General features: G+C 39.5%; 1 protein-coding gene across 1 annotated transcript; it reads right to left on the minus strand.

Annotated features, from left to right (window-relative positions):
• Positions 1-471: 471 nt before the first annotated feature.
• Positions 472-17,104, minus strand: ARL6IP5 (ARF like GTPase 6 interacting protein 5). The gene is made up of 5 exons (XM_007435442.4): positions 16,878-17,104; positions 16,245-16,414; positions 14,507-14,809; positions 3,033-3,250; positions 472-1,181 (listed from the first exon to the last, which is right to left on the minus strand). Exons 3-5 carry the CDS (start codon positions 14,680-14,682, stop codon positions 1,009-1,011), a joined length of 567 nt encoding a protein of 188 aa, XP_007435504.1. The 5' UTR covers positions 14,683-14,809; positions 16,245-16,414; positions 16,878-17,104; the 3' UTR covers positions 472-1,008.
• Between the last annotated feature and the right edge of the window lie 214 nt (positions 17,105-17,318).

Here is a 17,318-nt window from a genome sequence, read left to right on the forward strand (position 1 = left end):
CTAGGGATGGGGGAGCTACAGTGCTAACATTAGTTAATATGAGTTCTACAAAAAGAGAGAGAATTGAATGAGTTTCTCTTCTACTGCTATTTGCATCATAAATAAGTCTACAACTTTGCATGTGAGTGGAACAGAAGAGGAAAGGCAGGAATTTGTGGTATTTTAAATATTATTTATTTTTCTTGCATAAAATTTAGATTAGGTGTCATTATATTAACAAATGTTGAGATTTGGTTTTCCAGTCATACACTCAATAAGATTCATAAATCTATGTAATGGCAGATCTCAAGCCTGACAATTACTAAATATTATTACTAAAGCATGTGTAATACATATACGTGGGCTTGCACAGAAAATCATGTTCCTCTTGTTATAAAATCTGTCCCTAACAGCACAATTCTTCATATGCATACAGGAAGAAGGAATGTTGTTGGCTAGATGTTATCTGTGCAAGCTTGCAACTCATGCAGGAAAAAAAAAAAGGGTTTCAGCTAGTAAATAGGAGGATTCAAATTTCTCACAACAAAATGGACATATCATACTTCTAATTGCAGGTCTCTATTTCTCCATAGGGAAACCACATCCCACTCAAAAGGTGCATCAGGATGTACATAAAATGGATTTATTTTCACACTCGAGAATAGTAGTTTGGATATGTGCAGCATCACACCAGTTATGTTGCTTGAAGATAAAAAGAATACTGTGCATTTAATGCAGTGCCACAAAATATGCAGTTTGGAAAATGCTAACATATAGATAAGAGAGTCTGAAAGAAGTCAAGTCTACATTTCCACATGAGTGAGTGCTATGAATTACCCAATGCATTTGTATCTCAGACACTTCAACAGGTTATAAACAGGTTACTACCACCCTGTGCAGAGGACACCCAGAAGAGTTGGGGTGCTTTATTTTGCCATACTTCACTTTGACAGTCTGCATCAGCTTCTGCTCACAGACTGAGAAATGATGTTGGACAAAATGAACAAATTCCCCATGCAGGCTGCATGTTTAATCATTCACTTTAGCCAGGCGATCAGCTAGTTTGGAGATGGTTTCTTCTTGTTGTTCAAGAAGATCCAGGATAATGCCCATGGGAGTCTTCTTTAAGCCAATGCTTTCCATCTTGTTCTCCAGTTTGTTCTTTATATTTCGAAGCCTCAGGGATGCATGAAGAAACATCACTAGGGGAAGGAAAGTAACAGTAAGCCACAAGTATTTTTCACTAGATAACCAGTGAAAACAGCTGACATTGCTCCAGTGGCGGCCAACAAATCTGCTCTATTGACATACTGTGCTAAAGCAAGATCTTTTTAAAATCTTAGTTTGTCAACTAAGCCACAATACTTAAGCTATAAACCATGGTTTATAAGCCATAAGGATGAATTCATATATCAAGCCCAAAAACAAAAAAGCCACATTTTGAGCATGATATGTGAACTTACTCAATATCTTTATTGAATTTCACAATTGTCATATAACACACTAAGTCCTAATATACTTTTTTTAGTTTGGGCTTAATATGTTATACGAACTCAGCCACTGAAACTTGTAAACTAGAGTATATAGCTTAGCACATTGAGTGAAACAACCAATTGTGGTTTACTGAATATTAATGGTTTCAATATCATAGCTTAACATGATGTGTCAACCATGTCATTCTATCTACAGTACTCATAAGGAATAATTATATGCTTATGAGAGAGTCCTCATCCGGGGTTAATGGCAACACAGCAGAATTAATAGCCTCTTGTTCAAATTGAAATTATGAATTATATGTAAATCCTTTCTGTTAGCCATGCTTTTGGAGATGACATGAACTACTTTATCTACTGAGAAAAACAAAACCCACTTAGAACCAAAATCCTATGCATGCATACACACAACATAACATCCAGATTTTTCAGATCCTTGCTGTGAATGCAGAGATTATTAAAACTTTTTCTGCTGGTGATGGAGCTCTGTAATCTAGCCTAACCGCCAGCCCAAATAATGTAATTTTGGCTCAGCTAAATGGACAGCCAGCCAAATATTTATGTTTTTATTAGTCCAATTCACACAGCCACCCATCTATCCAAGAAACTCTGGGTGGCAAACAAAATAAAATACAGTGGTACCTCGGGATACGAACTTAATCCGTTCCGTGACTCTGGGCGTATCCCGAGTTGGTCGTAACCCGAAGGAAATGTCCCCATAGGGTTCAATGTAAATCCGGTTAATCCGTTCCGCCCTCTGAATTTGGTCGCACCCCGAGGCAAATTTCCCCATAGGGTTCAATGTAAATCCGGTTAATCCGTTCCGCCCTCCGCCCGAATTTGGTCGCAACCCGAGGCAATTTCCCATAAGGTTCAATGTAATTACCGTTAATCCGTTCTGGCGTCCACGGACCACACGGAAAGCGGCCGGGCGCGGCGTGGTGCGGCGCGAAAATGGCCGGGTGCAGCGTGGCGCGGCGTGAAAACGGCCCGGCGCGGCGCGAAAACGGCCCGGCGCGGCGCGGCCCGGCACGAAAACGGCCCGGCCCGGCGCAGCGCGAAAACAGCCCGGCGCGGCGCGAAAACGGCCGCGGACCACGCGGCAGGGCCGGAAAAACAGCCGCGGACCACGTGGCACGGGCGGAAAAATGGCCGCGGACCACGTGGCACGGGCAGAAAATGGCCGCGGACCACGTGGCACGGGCAGAAAATGGCTCGTACCCCGAGGCGGAGTTCGCAAACCGAGGTAAAATTTTGGGGCCAGAGCTGGTCGTAACCCGAAAAATTCGCAAGCAGAGGCGTTCGTATCCCGAGGTATCACTGTACTGTTAAATGTGGCAGCCGGCTACACAGTTAAAACTGTTAGCCTACAATCTGGACTGAAAATAAAATCCCTGCACCTGAAAGTTACTAGTAAAAGCATCTGATTTCTCTGGATATTTGTACTTAAACAGAAAAGTTTCTTCACACCTAATGCTTTACAAAAAGAAATGAAAGCAGCTTCAGAATGAGCTGGCATTCAGCTTTATGCTTGGCTATGGGTATATACAAAAAACTCACGGAACAAAGGAAATGTGATTCCAAACAGAAACACCATGACTCCGCCGTAAAAGGATATCAGGAAGTAGCTCAACAACATAACTGCTATGACAAACGCAGCAGGGTAGTGCTTCTTAAACTTGCGAATGACGTCTTTGTTGTGGGAAGCATACACGAATGCTGCGAAGACCAGGATCACTACAACCATGCCAAGCAGCATTTTCAGTGGATTCAGGAATCTGCAAAGATACGGACATCAGTGAACATGGTCAAACAAGGGATAATGGCACAACAGGACAAGCCAAGCTTCTTTGTACCCGAGAAGAAACACTTTTGGCTTGAGCCCCTCTCTCTCAGCCCTGTGGCTGCCTGCAACTTCTTTAGGGTTACTGTGTCTTATGAATACAATACAGTAAGGACTTACAGGACCAATACAGTAATGGAACAGACTGAATGGCACTTCAGCAATTTTTCTTATGGGCATGCTGTATTCATATGACAGTGTAAGTCCTGGATGAATCAACTGCAGCTCTGGATGAAGAGCTCTCAGGTGGCAAGGAATGATCCTGATCCAGACACTGAATACATCCACTCGTCACACCTTTACTTGGAAACTGTTCTAAATATTTTTTTCTCCTTTGACTAAAGCTTTCACATTGACTTCTGAGTTATTTATTTATTACGCAACTTACATCTTGCCCCTTCACAAGATTATATAAACAGCCTGTCTCCCATAGTATCTGCCTGGCCAATTTGATCTTGCAGGGTTGGAGTGTCCTGAGTTCCTTCGATTAAACAATGCCATCTATTGGGACCCTGGAAGCGCCCCTTCTCTGCAGCAGCGTCTGCCCTCTGGAATGAGGTTCCCCCCGAGGTCTGGATGGCCCCCTTTCTGTTGTTTAGAAGGACCATGAAGATCTGGGTCTTCACCAAGGCCTTTGGCAAGGGAGAGTAAGACCCCTTGCTTCATTCCCATCTGGTCTATCATCCTTGCCATCTTTTATCTTCTTTTTTAAAATTGATTTTATTGTAATATTTCTTTGCTTTGATTGTTGTGAGCTGTCCAGAGTTACTAGGAGCTAGGTGGCATATGAGTTTGAAAAATAATTAAAATTAAACAGCAGAATATAAAAATGCATTAAAATTCAAATAAATAAGATGATTTTAAAGTTATTTGTATCCCAAACAGCTAAAGTGGCCCAGCAAGTAACAACTTAAACTCCAAATGCCTGGCAGAAAAGTACAGTTAGTGAATGAGTAACAGTAAAAAATAAATATACCAAGTCACTTGAACTGTTGTCTTCATTGTATGGCTGCTCCTTTATATATATCAAACATAGTTCAAATATTTATTCTATTTCCCCTAAATCATCCTCCAGAAATGTTAGACTACAAGTTCCATCACCCCCAGTCAGCATGGCAGACATTTGGTTGGGGAAGACTGCACTAGATCCACAAATTTCATCTTCCTTATCTGCACCAAAGGAAACTGTAGTTTGACTACTGACAGCAGTTAAATTATTTGAAAAGTCACTGATCAATCTTTGATCAGTCAAAGAATGGTATTACACTGAATGCAACTCTTATAAAAGCATTTGCAAGACAACATGGAAAAATGGACCACTGGACCCTTGACTGTGCTCATGGTGAAACATCCGTACCAATGTTCTACACTGAACTGTGTTTGGGCTGCCAGCTGAGGCCTGGGCGAAGAAGAATGCCCTGCTCTTAACTCCCTAGTCTGTGAATGAACCATTTTTGCTGTGCTGTCCAAAGCCAATTCTGGAACACTGCCTGGCTATGATACATCCACTAGTGTTCACTGTTATAAACATCCAATAGGCTTCTGTTCATTTTAGATTCATTGCCAAATTATTGGATGCCAAAGATACAGCTGGAATTAGCAAGAGAGACCCTCCTTTCCTTAACAACAGTTGTTGACCACCTGCTCTTGTGGCTCATATGAACTCCAGAGTGTCATACTAAAAACAGGCTCTCTGCAATGTCTGAGTCACTTCTGCTCAGCCACAGCTATATTTAGATTAAAACTTTCTGGAAATTCTGCCTGGAAAAAGTGAACAGTTAACTCCAGGCAGAAATCACTCCTGTATGTGTAGTTCATAGGAAATGTCACTCTAAAATGTCATACCTGGTACACTGCATTTGGTACAAAAAATTATTGCAACAGTATAGTTTAAAAGCTAGCTCAGAAATATTAGGCCAAGACTCAGTCGGGGATTTGTTGAACACCATGCAAAGTTGCCTTTCTGGAGCTGTCCAGAGCCTAATGCATACATACATGTTTATCCTACATCTGGAAGCACTGATTGATATGCTGCGTTTAACCTGGCAGATCACAAATTGATGCAGTACAAATACAGGTAGTCCTTGATTAACAAACACAATAGGGACCAGAAAATTGGTTGTTAAGTGGGGCGGTATTAATCGAGTTACCACGTGACCACACCCAATGTTACAACAGCCATTAAGCAAATCACCATGGTCGCTAAGCAAATCACATGGCTGTTAAGTGAATCAAGCTTACCCAATGAATGGTTTTTGCTGGAATTTGCTTAATGACCATTTGATTTGCTTAACAACCATGGTGATTCACTTTTACTGTCATAAAAATGGTCTCAAATCCAATCATATGGCCACGGGGGTGGTGTGAGTTTGCGATGGTTGTAAGTGTGAGTACAGGTCGTAAAGCACTCTTTCCAAGGCCATCGTAACTTTGAACTGTTGTTAAATGAATGGTCATTAAGCAAGGACTACCTGTATCAAATTTCTAGCAGGAAGCAGAGCAAAGAATTTAACTTAATTAAAACTTAAAGCAGCTGATACTAAATTACACTGTGTTCTTGGCTTCCACATCACACCTGAGTCTCTATGCCAGAGAGGCAAAGAGGAGTCACACTCTCTCAAATTAATTAACTTCAGAGGATTTTTTGTGATGTTGAGCAAGCCCCGACCAGTCATTTTACAGCTTCTAGAAACTTTGGCCTGACACGTGCAGGTGGTTGTATATTAAACCTCACATTTGTCAAGGAGGGCATTATACTGAGCCCCTGTCATGGTCAGATCATTTCTGATCCAACCAAAAAAACCTGCTACTCAGGATCTTCACAGGGTAGCACCTGATGGATCTGAAGCATTTCCAGATGTTGCTTGGGGACTTCTTCAATATTCTTACAGGTAGTTCTGCTGATTATCTTTCAGTGTGCCAATTCCAGGGTGTACCTTACTTTACTGAGGATCCTCGGAAGATGAAGCATCAGGAACAATGCCTAGGGCACCAGAAGAGAAAGACCAGACGTGGACCTGACTGATCCCAGCTATGAGCTCAAGTATAAACTGACATTCAGCAATAAGGGAAGAAAAGCACCATTATTTCTTCTCTCTGATTGCCTTATTTAAAGTAATACATTCCCTCTTAGGCAGGGATGAGCAGGAAGATTTCCTGCCTAGAAAGATTCAGCAACACCCAAACACACACATTTAAATCAATAATCATAACAATAGCAGACAGCTAGCAACCCTACTAGATTTGGCAGAAAGAGCTCAGGAAAAGCATACTAGGTTGCCATAAGTTTCCTTGCACTGAGCCAACATTCAAAGTTCTAGTTTTTCATATACAGTGAATGGAAACAGAAACCATGATAAAATGGAATTGTACAATGGGCAATTCAAACTGATATTTAGATCTCTCGTATTGGATTTGTTATTGATTCCAACATTACAATTAGTGGCACCATCTGAATAAAACAAAGTAAAATAACTTAGATTAGTATTTTAAATATTTATTAATAATGATTACCCTCTTAATAGCAAGAGATTAACATGTCCCAAGATTAGCCACTCAATCTGCGTACATGTTTCTAGATTTATCTAGTTTGTGACCATATGGAACCTTGTTTTTAAATTGGTTCAAAGTAACAGTTCCAGGAGTTGTTCTCAGAACCATCCACACTGGAATTTCATCATTATTTTATTTCCATATCTATTATGGCTATATAGTCTTTCGGATTCTGTTCTAAGAAGGTAGTTTGGAGCATGCAGGAGTGTGAACCTAGCACTTGGCTGCAACTTTTTAAAACAGCTACAACTTGTTTCAAGGCTGTGTGACTGCCCTCCCTCCTCCAATCCAGAGAAAAGTCACAGAACTTTCCGAACACAATCCAAAATGCACCACAGCCTTAATATGTACAATTTATGTTAGGTTGTCATGCAAACAACTCCAATTTTCAAAGATCCTATAGATAGTTTAAGATCTTTAAAAACAGTCTTCATATCAGTTTTTCCCAATCAGATCCCTCTAGATCAGTGTTGTCCAAACTTGGCCACTTTAAGATGAGTGGACTTCAACTCCCAGAATTCCCCATGCTGGCTGGGGAATTCTGAGAGTTGAAGTCCACTCATCTTAAAGTGGCCAAGTTTGGACAATACTGATCTAGATGTATCAAGCAACAATTCCCATCTCCCACTATCCCAAACCAGCACAACAACAAATGAAAGATATATAAGCTTTAATTCCCATAATTCCCAATCATCACAATATGTCTAAAGGATTCCACAGTGCTTTTACTCATTTCACTAACACACTAGACGTTTCCTTTGGGTGATCTGCTTCTGGTGCTCAAGTAATGCAGAATAAGAATTGTTCACATGGCAGTATATATTACACTTTGGATGTACATTTCATTGTAATAATAAATTTGAATCTTTATAATCTAGAAATTATAACTGTCATTCAGAAGTTATAGCCCAACAAGAAGGATTATGAACCATTTTTCAACCATTCTTGAAACTACAGTGATATTTTAAAACTTGTGATACGAATGGGTTTTATCCCACCTTCTGGATAAGTCAACTCTATCGAAAAGAAATATTTTTAATAATCTGCACAATGTCCCAGACTATATGACACTGTTATCTCTTTTGATGTGTGGAGATATAAACATCCTGCAGAGAGAGAATATATTTACTATTCTTCAGTCCACAAATTTTATTTGAGAATAGATACGTGTTGGATTTCTAATTCATTGTTGACTAATATTGATGTAGAAGTGGCACCATCAATATATGCTGATCATAATCCAATACTGTAATTGCAAGATTGAATAGAGGAATCTCCAGATTGAACAGATGTAATAACAGTTCATTAAGTCTCCAAGACAAAATTAAATTCAAGTATCAACAGGAACTGAAATGTCAACAGGAATTTAATTTCTGAAACTTCTTAACTAGAGTAATGGGAGGCTAGTAAAGCATTTATGAGAGGGTCGTTCACCTTTCTTGCATCAAACAGAAGGAAAGCCATTTAAAAGGAGAAAGATACCTTACTGAATGATGTGAAACAATAGGAAACAAGTCATAAACTAAAATTACACTGCACACAGCAATCCTATCCAGCTAAAATGGAAGAGTATTTGAATGGAATATTACTTTAAAAATTTACTGACCAACAAAATGAGATTCTTAATTGACCCATAACAGAAAGTGAAACCAAAGAAGTAATTAAAAAGTTACAAATGAATAAAACTCCAGGACCTGATGGTGTTTCTGCAATATATTATGACTTTTAAAGAAATTATGATTAAACCTTTAACTCAAGTAACGAACAAGATTCAGGTACATGAAGAAGTCCCCTCATCATAAAAAGAGCCTTAAATTTCTTTCATTTATGAAGAAGTAAAAGATTCAACTTGTCCTGAAGAATATAGACCTACTTCATTACCGAATGTGGATTATAAACTATTCACAGCAATTGTTGCTAAGAGGATTAATTTTTTTCTTAACGGAGATAATACAGTCCTTTACTTACGAACAGATTACATTCCAAGAGGTTATTTTTTAAGTACATTTTGTTCATAAGTCGAACCAAGCGTATGTATGCAGTGCACTGTAAACTTCTGGGTGTACATATGGTGTACGCCATAAACTTCCAGGTGTACATATGTGGCACACCATAATCTTCTAGGTGTATGTATGCTGCACATCATAAACCTCTGGGCGTATGTATGCTGCACATCATAAACCTCTGGGCGTATGTATGCTGCACATCATAAACCTCTGGGCGTATGTATGCTGCACATCATAAACCTCTGGGCGTACGTATGCTGCATGCTATAAACTTCTGGGCATATATATGCAGTGTGCCATAAATTTCTGGGACCTTCAATTGTTGGAGTTGCAGACAGGTTTGTTCATAATTGGCAAAAGTTCGTAACTTGAAAGTTCGTAAGTAGAGGACTGTCTATACAATCTGACCTGATTGGCTTTGTCCCAAAAAGATATATGAGAGATAATATTAGACGTATTCTAAAGGCTATCAATAAGATGAATCAGAAGGATCAAGGATTGCCTATGATTTTTCTTAATACTGAAAAAGCCTTTCACAATCTGGAATGGTCTTTTGCAATTCTTACAATAATGGACTGTAGCCCTAACATTTTTATATAGATACAAAGTATTTATAAAGAGCAAAAAGCTGAAATTATTGTAAATGGTCTTATTTCACAGCAATGCACCATACTGAAGGGAACCAGATAATGATATCCTCTCTCTCCTTTATTTTTATTTGCATTAGAACACTTGGCAATCTAAATGCATTAAAAAAAAAATGGTGATAAGAAATTTGACAGAAGTTGTAAAGCAATTTGTGTATCAGCTAACCAGATTTAACATTACTGTGTTAACTTCTAAATATTTAGGAATCTTTTTGACAAAAAACAATAAGGATTTATTCAAGAACAACTATTTATCAACTTGAGAACAGAGAATGACAGATATTTCTAAATGAAAGAAATTAAATTTGTCTTGGCTAGGAAGAATTGCAGCAGTCAAAATTAATATTTTACTAAATTTTCTATTGCAAATTATTTCTTTTCCTATTGAGAATAGGGTATTAAATGATTGGCACAGAGTAATGAACTATATGTGGCCTAATACAAGCCCAGGGATTAAATTCAAGAACTTGTAGGATTCAAAATAACAAAATGGCCTAGCGACTCCAAATTTCAGATTATTCTATCAGGCAATTGTCTAAAATGGATTTCAGAATGGATTATATTTCTTTATGATTTCATCACTTTAACAGAAGGGGCAGACCTTCTACAAGGGCTGCATTGATATATTTGGGTTGATACACACAAACATACATATTTTGCTTTTAATAATATTTAATCTGTAATACTGATTTTTATATTTTTATAATGATTGTTTTACATGTGTGTCATTTTATCTGATTGTTGTAAGCCGCCCAGAATCACTTTTCATGTGATGGGTGGCCATATAAATTTGATTGATTGATTGATTAACTGATAAATAAATAAATAAGCAAGTCATTTTCAAGAGATTATATAACATTAAGCAATCTGTTGAGAGTTTAGGATGAATAGAGGAAAATAATAAGTCCAGACTTCTCCCCTCTTGCATCCTTACTGAATGTCTACTTTTATTGTTAAAGGATGCAATAACAGAATTTTGAAAGCCTGACAGAGATTGTCTCTCCCCTGTCTGATAACAAAGAGAATCAAGGTGGGGCCATCTTGAGTTTTTTCTCACTCCTTCCTTCCTTTTAGGGCTAAGCTGGTATTTATCTAAATGCTAGAATCCATTTGGAATTGACATGACAAATAAATCTCATTAAATAAATATTGCAACTCCTAGGACTGGCTGAAAACTTTCTGCAGCAAACCTAAATTGCTGGTCCATTCTGAAACTGTGAAGGAAAGCAGAATGGCAGCTATCAAACCTATCCCTATATGCTTCCTACAATTATCTGGTCTTGTGAAAAGCAACAGTTGCATCATTAGGTCCGTGTGCATTGTTATTTCTAAAGAATGTTAAGCCTACAGAATAGTTCTTCTCTAATGGCAGACGTTCAGTACTGATACCATCTTACTGAAGATAAGACAAGTAATCCATCATGTCTGATATCTTCTGAAGTCCTCCAAGCTAGAGTCATTACATACCATAGATGATATCAAAAGCAAAGTTAGTCATATGATTCCCTCTAAATATAGTTCTTGTTAGCAAGATTTACTGAATGTATCAGCCAATGCAAGTTTCCTTGTAGATATGTAGTAACTTGGTAGCACTCTGGTAATCTGAGGTAGATGTTATTCAGACAATGTGCAAAACAGAGACTTGAGAAGAACATTAGTTTCTCCTACTGAGGAATAGGTTACATAGTGATGGCAGGAATAGCCAGGAGAGGTAAAGCACCCAGTATAAATAATCTACTAAATGGATGCCCTATGCTCCTGTTCAGAAATAAAAGAAGAAAGGTGTCCCTGGGTGGAAAATGTTGCATTGAAAAGTAATCAGGTAGTACCAAGAAACCAGCAACAGACATTCTAGGGGTTCCTCTGAGTCAACAAGCCGATAAAGTAGCTGCTATTGGATTATTTTCTAAAATCTGCAGTATAGGAAATAGAAAAGATTCTTCAATAAAATTTTCACACTCCAACCTATATACAGCAGCAAGCAGAATGTGGTTATGTGAACCACAAGAAGGCAATGCAGACACCTCCCCTGGAGCCCACTGTCTTCCTGTTCACCCACATCGGAAGTATCAAGCTGCAAACTTAAATTCTAGTATCATCTTTATTGACCAGAATGCCTCTGGGTCCCAGATAGGCCCCATATTTTTATTTCGAAAATAAAAGTGATGGATACAGCCTAGTACTTTGGTTGTGCAAGTCCCCATAATAATATATCAATATCTGGTAGAAGGGTTGGGGTTGATATGTGAATAATTGCATGATCTTAAAAATCAGATTGTGCAAGGTGGTCAGATTCTACTTGGAGAAGACAGTCCTGAAGGTAGCAAGGTTCCAAGCTCCATAGAACTTTACAGATAATAACCGGCTTGAACTGGGCCTGGAAACATATTGGCAGCTAGTGCAGCAATGGCAGTAGGATGGAGGAGAAAAGGGCCAAGCCCTGGGACACCACACACTGGGGTGCCCAAAGGCCTAACTTCTCGAAATATACTGATTGGAAGTAGAAGTGCTGAAACGCTGACCTAGGATGTATCCATAGAACACTCCAAGCCCTCCCACAGATAGTTTGCTTTGGGTTTGGCATGTCAAGTAATCCCAGCCCCCTGAATAAAATCTTTAGGGTGAATGGCAAGTAGGCTGCATTGTACTTGCCATAAGCTCCACAAGATGCAGGCTCCTGCCTTCCCTTCAAGTTGGGGCTCTGTTCTCTCTGCCCAACCACATTTCGACTCTTCTGACCCCGCCCCCCCAGAAATCTGTACCCCACTTTGAGAAGCCATATGTTAACTAATGTAGATCTTATCAGGGTCACATTTGATTATCATTAAATACATTTGCATGCCACATCCCATTATTGCAAATCTCAAAGTGGTTTACAACACAGCAATTAAAAATATGATAATATAAGCAATGCATTAAAAATGAAATAAAATTAATAAAAATGGGGAATGGGGAAGAGAAAAACAAAAATAAAACAGGAATCATGAAAACAATATTCATTCAGTAAAGATCTGGATGAAGGGAGGGGTCTTTAACAGACACATAAAAGATGTTATAGTAAGTGCCTCACAATTTTAGGGTAAAGAGTATTCCAAAGTACAAATGCCATTAAGGTTTCCCTTACTGAAACAGCTGCACTAGCTTGCAGATGGCTCTGGTGGTGACCTCTAAAGACATCAGTGGTTTAGAACCACGATGCTTGAAGAACTGCCTTCTCATGTATCCACTTGCCCATCTACTGAAATACTCAAAGGGCCTCTTTGTTGTTGTGAGCTGCCAAAAACTTTGGGGGACGATAGGTGGGACATAATTGTTTCAAAGAAACTAACAAACATTGTCTCAAACGGGGGCATTATAAAGCAGCACTATGGATTCCATATATCTGGCTACAGGAAGCACCAATTCAATTTTAGAGAAGAAAATGTAAAGTGACACAGGAGATAGAAAGAACATGCGTGAGTGGTAACATGAGACTTCAGACACATTACACGAAGATTAATGCAACCACCTGCTTGCCTCAGACTAAAAATAATGGTATTCCCATTTTCTGGCATGCATCCATTTTCCTCTAGCCAAATGAATGAAGGGGTTTAGAACAAATCCGATTGGCCTAAGGAAAGTGCAGAACATGAAGAAAATATTGGAAATCCTATAAGATATGCTGCTTTTATACTATTATTTAAGGTTGAGAAAAGAGTTTGGAATCAAAATCATGATCTGCAGTATCTATAAATAACATTTTACTATTCACATGTCTTTTAGTTATATACTATTGTGTGTGTATAATGGTATATATTATTGTATATTACATATCATATTTTGTATATTAATATACAATAAACAGTTTTAAGCAATAATTTGAAGTAATTCGTGTTTCACTGAAGGCAAAAATATTACCTGACAAACTTCATTATCCGGTTGTGTTTAATTTATCCAATGGCAGCACCAAATCTGGACCAGAAATCTTTTCGTATTCAGATGAAATTGTGTTCATATTTAAGGAAGATTGAGATGTTTTTCAAAAGGTTAGGGCACCATGGCTATTGAGATTTTTGAAATGCTAAATTATTTAGAGACATGTACTGTACTTTTTCAAGTCGAATGAATCAATAAGGCTGCTGTACACAAAGTAGCACTGTGCTGATTTCCTTTCTATTGCTCCTATGAGCATTGCAGAAAGAAAACAATATTTAAAAAAATACAGCTATGTTAAAAAAAGAGACACCTATTTTAAATTAACAAAGGGTACCTTTGAAATCCCTTTAAAGGCCACTGAGGCCAGAGTATTAGTCACCTATGAACATCAGTGGCCTTCAAAGAGAAGCCTGATGTTTGCTTGCCCGACCTCAAACCACACCTTAGAAGGCCTCAAACCAAAAATCTCATGTGCCAGCTCTTAAACAGCGTTTTAAATCTACTTTCCTGGAACTGCATTCCACGGAGCAAACAAGCAGGAATCGCTTTTTAGAAAACGAAAGGAAACTGGGCTGCCCGAACTGTATCTAAATAAATTGTGACACGGAGGTTGTATCCAAGATCCTCAAATATACCCAGCTCTGTCTGGTGAAGACAATAACCCCATTCACTGCTTGAGAACCAACTAAAGCCTCGCTGACTTTATGGAACCCACCGAGGAACAGCCACCCGTAATTACCCTTCCTCCATCTTAAAGCGGGGAAGGGAGGCCTATTCTGGGCGTTGTCACTGCAACGGGAGCTCCAGGTCGGAAGATGGGCCAAGGCATCCTTGGGCAGCTCTCCTGAACCGGAAGCCTCGTTTCTCAGAGCCTACGGATGACAGCCTAAGCGCAATCCCACCGCAAGAGACGTCCTGCCCTCCTTTCTCCCCATAGCGGGGGGGGGGGGGGGGTTCCAGGAGCTTACACTTCGCCGCCACCCCTGCCGGCCTTAGGCGGCGAAGCCATTCCCGGTGGCCACACCACTCCTCCTCCGAGGCGCGCTCTCACGCGCCGGCCGACGCGCTTACCCCACGATGGAAAACACCGTGGCCGCCACCACGAGGTAATTGGTCTGATAATAGAGCAAGTTGCTGACCACCCGGTTGTTCCATTTGTAGATATCTTTGAAATCCGGCACCGCGAAGCGGTCGTGGCCCGGGATGAAATCGTCCCACGATCTCAGCGGCGCGAATTGCACGTCCATAGTGACTCTCCCATCCGGATTTCTGCGGCAGGAGCAGCGGCGCTAGACGCGGCGGCGGCGAGACGTCAGCGGAACCGGCTTAAGAGCGACGAGCTGGCCAGCTCATCAGCCTTGCATTTATGGTTGCCTGCAAAATTAGCCAAAAAAAAAAAAAAAGTTCCGTGGGTGGAAGGGCATTTTTTAACAACTCCTCCCCCTTCCTTTCTGATTTTCTGTTTGAAGATACCTAAGCGGATTCTGTTTCTTTTTGTAGAGCGACTCCCGATATTTATTCTCTCCTTTAAAACAGTCTCTTAAATACCTCCGACTGAAGATTGTACTGAAATGCTGAATAATTCAGTTGGTTTTAGTGTTTCAGGATGTGAGCTGTAGGACCTGATATAGGACTATAGCACTTGAGTATTGTAAAGCACATTCAGCTCAAGAAGACTGAATTATGACTCTGCAAGCATGGAGGTATAGATGAAATTTATTTAAGGTCTGACATGTACAAAACAATTATACTTTGTTTTTAAAAAATGTCCAAGGCATATTATGCTTGTGGGATAAACGTAACTTTATAATATAATATTATAATAATTATAATACACAGGAGGTACCTGCATACATATCCACCATGCTATTATTTCCTTTTAGGGTAAGTAAAGTTATAAAATGTCAAAAAAGTGATAAGTAATTAGCAAAAGAAGTTGAAGTCAGAAGATCTAGGAAAAGAAAATCTAAACCTAGTTTATACCAACAGTGCTCACTAGCTCTCTCCTTTACTTTTCCATCCTCGCAAATTATCCTTCCTTCCATGTCAAGGCAAAGATTTCTACACAGTGGGTGTAAGAGATTACTTCTACGTAAAGGATACCTGGATCCTCCCCCTCTACTGGCTCATGTGGAATAAAGTGTCATTTGGCCACCTCTGAGTTAATGAAAAGTTGTCTGCATTAGTGCCATAATCACCCAGGAGCTGGATGATAATAGTGTGAATAACTTTAATGTCAGCATTATATATATTTTTAAAGGTTAGCTAGGCTGGAGCCCTCCTGGAAACTGAACAAATGTTCATCTTGACCTGATCATAACAATTTGTAGTAACCTCTTTGATCCAGTTCATTCATGTTGTACGTTGACTAGTTTACCTTGTAGTCCATGGTACTTAATAGATCTTTCTCTCAAATAAGTATGCATATAGTGTAATTTTCTTGCTATAATGATTCTTTATCATTGTTTTTATTATTTACATACTTCCTCAGACACCGAGGTGATATACAAAATATTTTTTTTAATTAAAAGCAAGAGAACCAGATTGAAATATTAAAATTACATTCATTTAAAATGGTTGTGTCAGTTTTAAAGACACAATTCAAAGAGACTGCAAATCAATCTTAGCTCTAAAGGGCAGCATCTACAATCCATGGGAAAACCAGTCAGGCAAATGGAAAAAGGTTTCTCCTGCAAATCTTAAAAACTGGGCAGGTTTGTAATGAGAAGGGTGGTTATTTCCTCAAATAGCTAGATCTTAAGTTTTAACAGTCCAGAACTTTCTGAATTGGATCTAAAAATTAACTGACCGCTTGTGCAGATTTTTCAGTACTGGAGGGGCCATGTTCTTTCTTCAATAGCATCACTTCAATAGCAAACACCAATTAGCTTCGCTTCAATGGCATACACCAATTAATATTGCAACATTTTGCTCCGCTCGAACCTTCTTCAAGGGTAGCTCTTCTTCAGGACACAATGGCTAAACACAATATAGTTGATAGAAAAGAGTGAGTCAGGAGCAATCGCAACTAATGTGCTGAATCTAAGTATACAAACACACCTCTTCTTACTACCAATCTCTGAAAATCCAAGGGTGAGGTAGCACCAAGCTGCAGAACTGATCTTTTAGGGTGACCGCAACCCTTTTAAAATAGACTGAACCGAGGAGTTAGATTTTTTACGCAATAACAGCAGCCCTGCCTAGACTGGATTTAATCTCAGTTTGCTGATGGTCAGCCTGCTCATTACTGACTCCCAGTAAGGTTCAACGGTATGAATCATTTCTACTGAACAGAGAACAATCAAGCTCAGATCTAGGAGCCCCATTCAGAAGTGCTCAGCTTATATTTCAGGGCTTTAAAAAGAAAAAGCAACTTTACCTTTTGATCTGTAACGCCTCACTTGAGAATCTTAATACAGAACATCTAGACTGTGTTTCTCACCTTGGAGACTTTAAGATATGTGGACTTCAACTCCCAGAATTCCCCAGCCAGCATGGGTCTAGACGGAAAGTTATCAGTCTGCAAAAACAGGCTTTCAGCCCAGATTGTAGATTCTTTAAACAATGAAGAAATCCACACAGAGCTAGCCTCATTAAGGCGCAGAGGGTCAAATAGGAAAGGATAACGCTTCCTACAGTTCCTTCGTTTCAAACTTGCACCTATTATTCCATCCCTCCTGGTTTGGGTTACAGGATAAGGTCATTCATCTGGAGTCCCTGTAGCTCTCCCGGAGATATCCCTTAGGGGGCGCTCTACCGGCGTTCTGAATGGATCCCTCGTCCCTGCAGGGACTTAACACTAAGACCTGGAGCGACACTACAACGGTCGTCAGTGAACCCGGTTCTCTAAGAAGCCAATCCAACACGTCCGGTTCCACTTTGC

The sequence above is a fragment of the Python bivittatus genome, unplaced genomic scaffold (assembly GCF_059951505.1).
Source record: "Python bivittatus isolate LINGU-HERP-01145 unplaced genomic scaffold, Pbiv_v1 ctg000080_np1212, whole genome shotgun sequence".
Classification (NCBI taxonomy): domain Eukaryota; kingdom Metazoa; phylum Chordata; class Lepidosauria; order Squamata; family Pythonidae; genus Python; species Python bivittatus.

Bases quoted from the DNA above. Each gene is read 5' to 3' on its own strand.
- ARL6IP5 (XM_007435442.4), bottom strand. From the start codon at position 14,682: ATGGACGTGCAATTCGCGCCGCTGAGATCGTGGGACGATTTCATCCCG. The intron at 3,251-14,506 runs GTAAGCGCGTCG...GTATCTTTGCAG, and splicing joins ACGGTGTTTTCCATCGTGGG to ATTCCTGAATCCACTGAAAA. The intron at 1,182-3,032 runs GTGAGTTTTTTG...TCCTTCCCCTAG, and splicing joins AATCACATTTCCTTTGTTCC to TGATGTTTCTTCATGCATCC.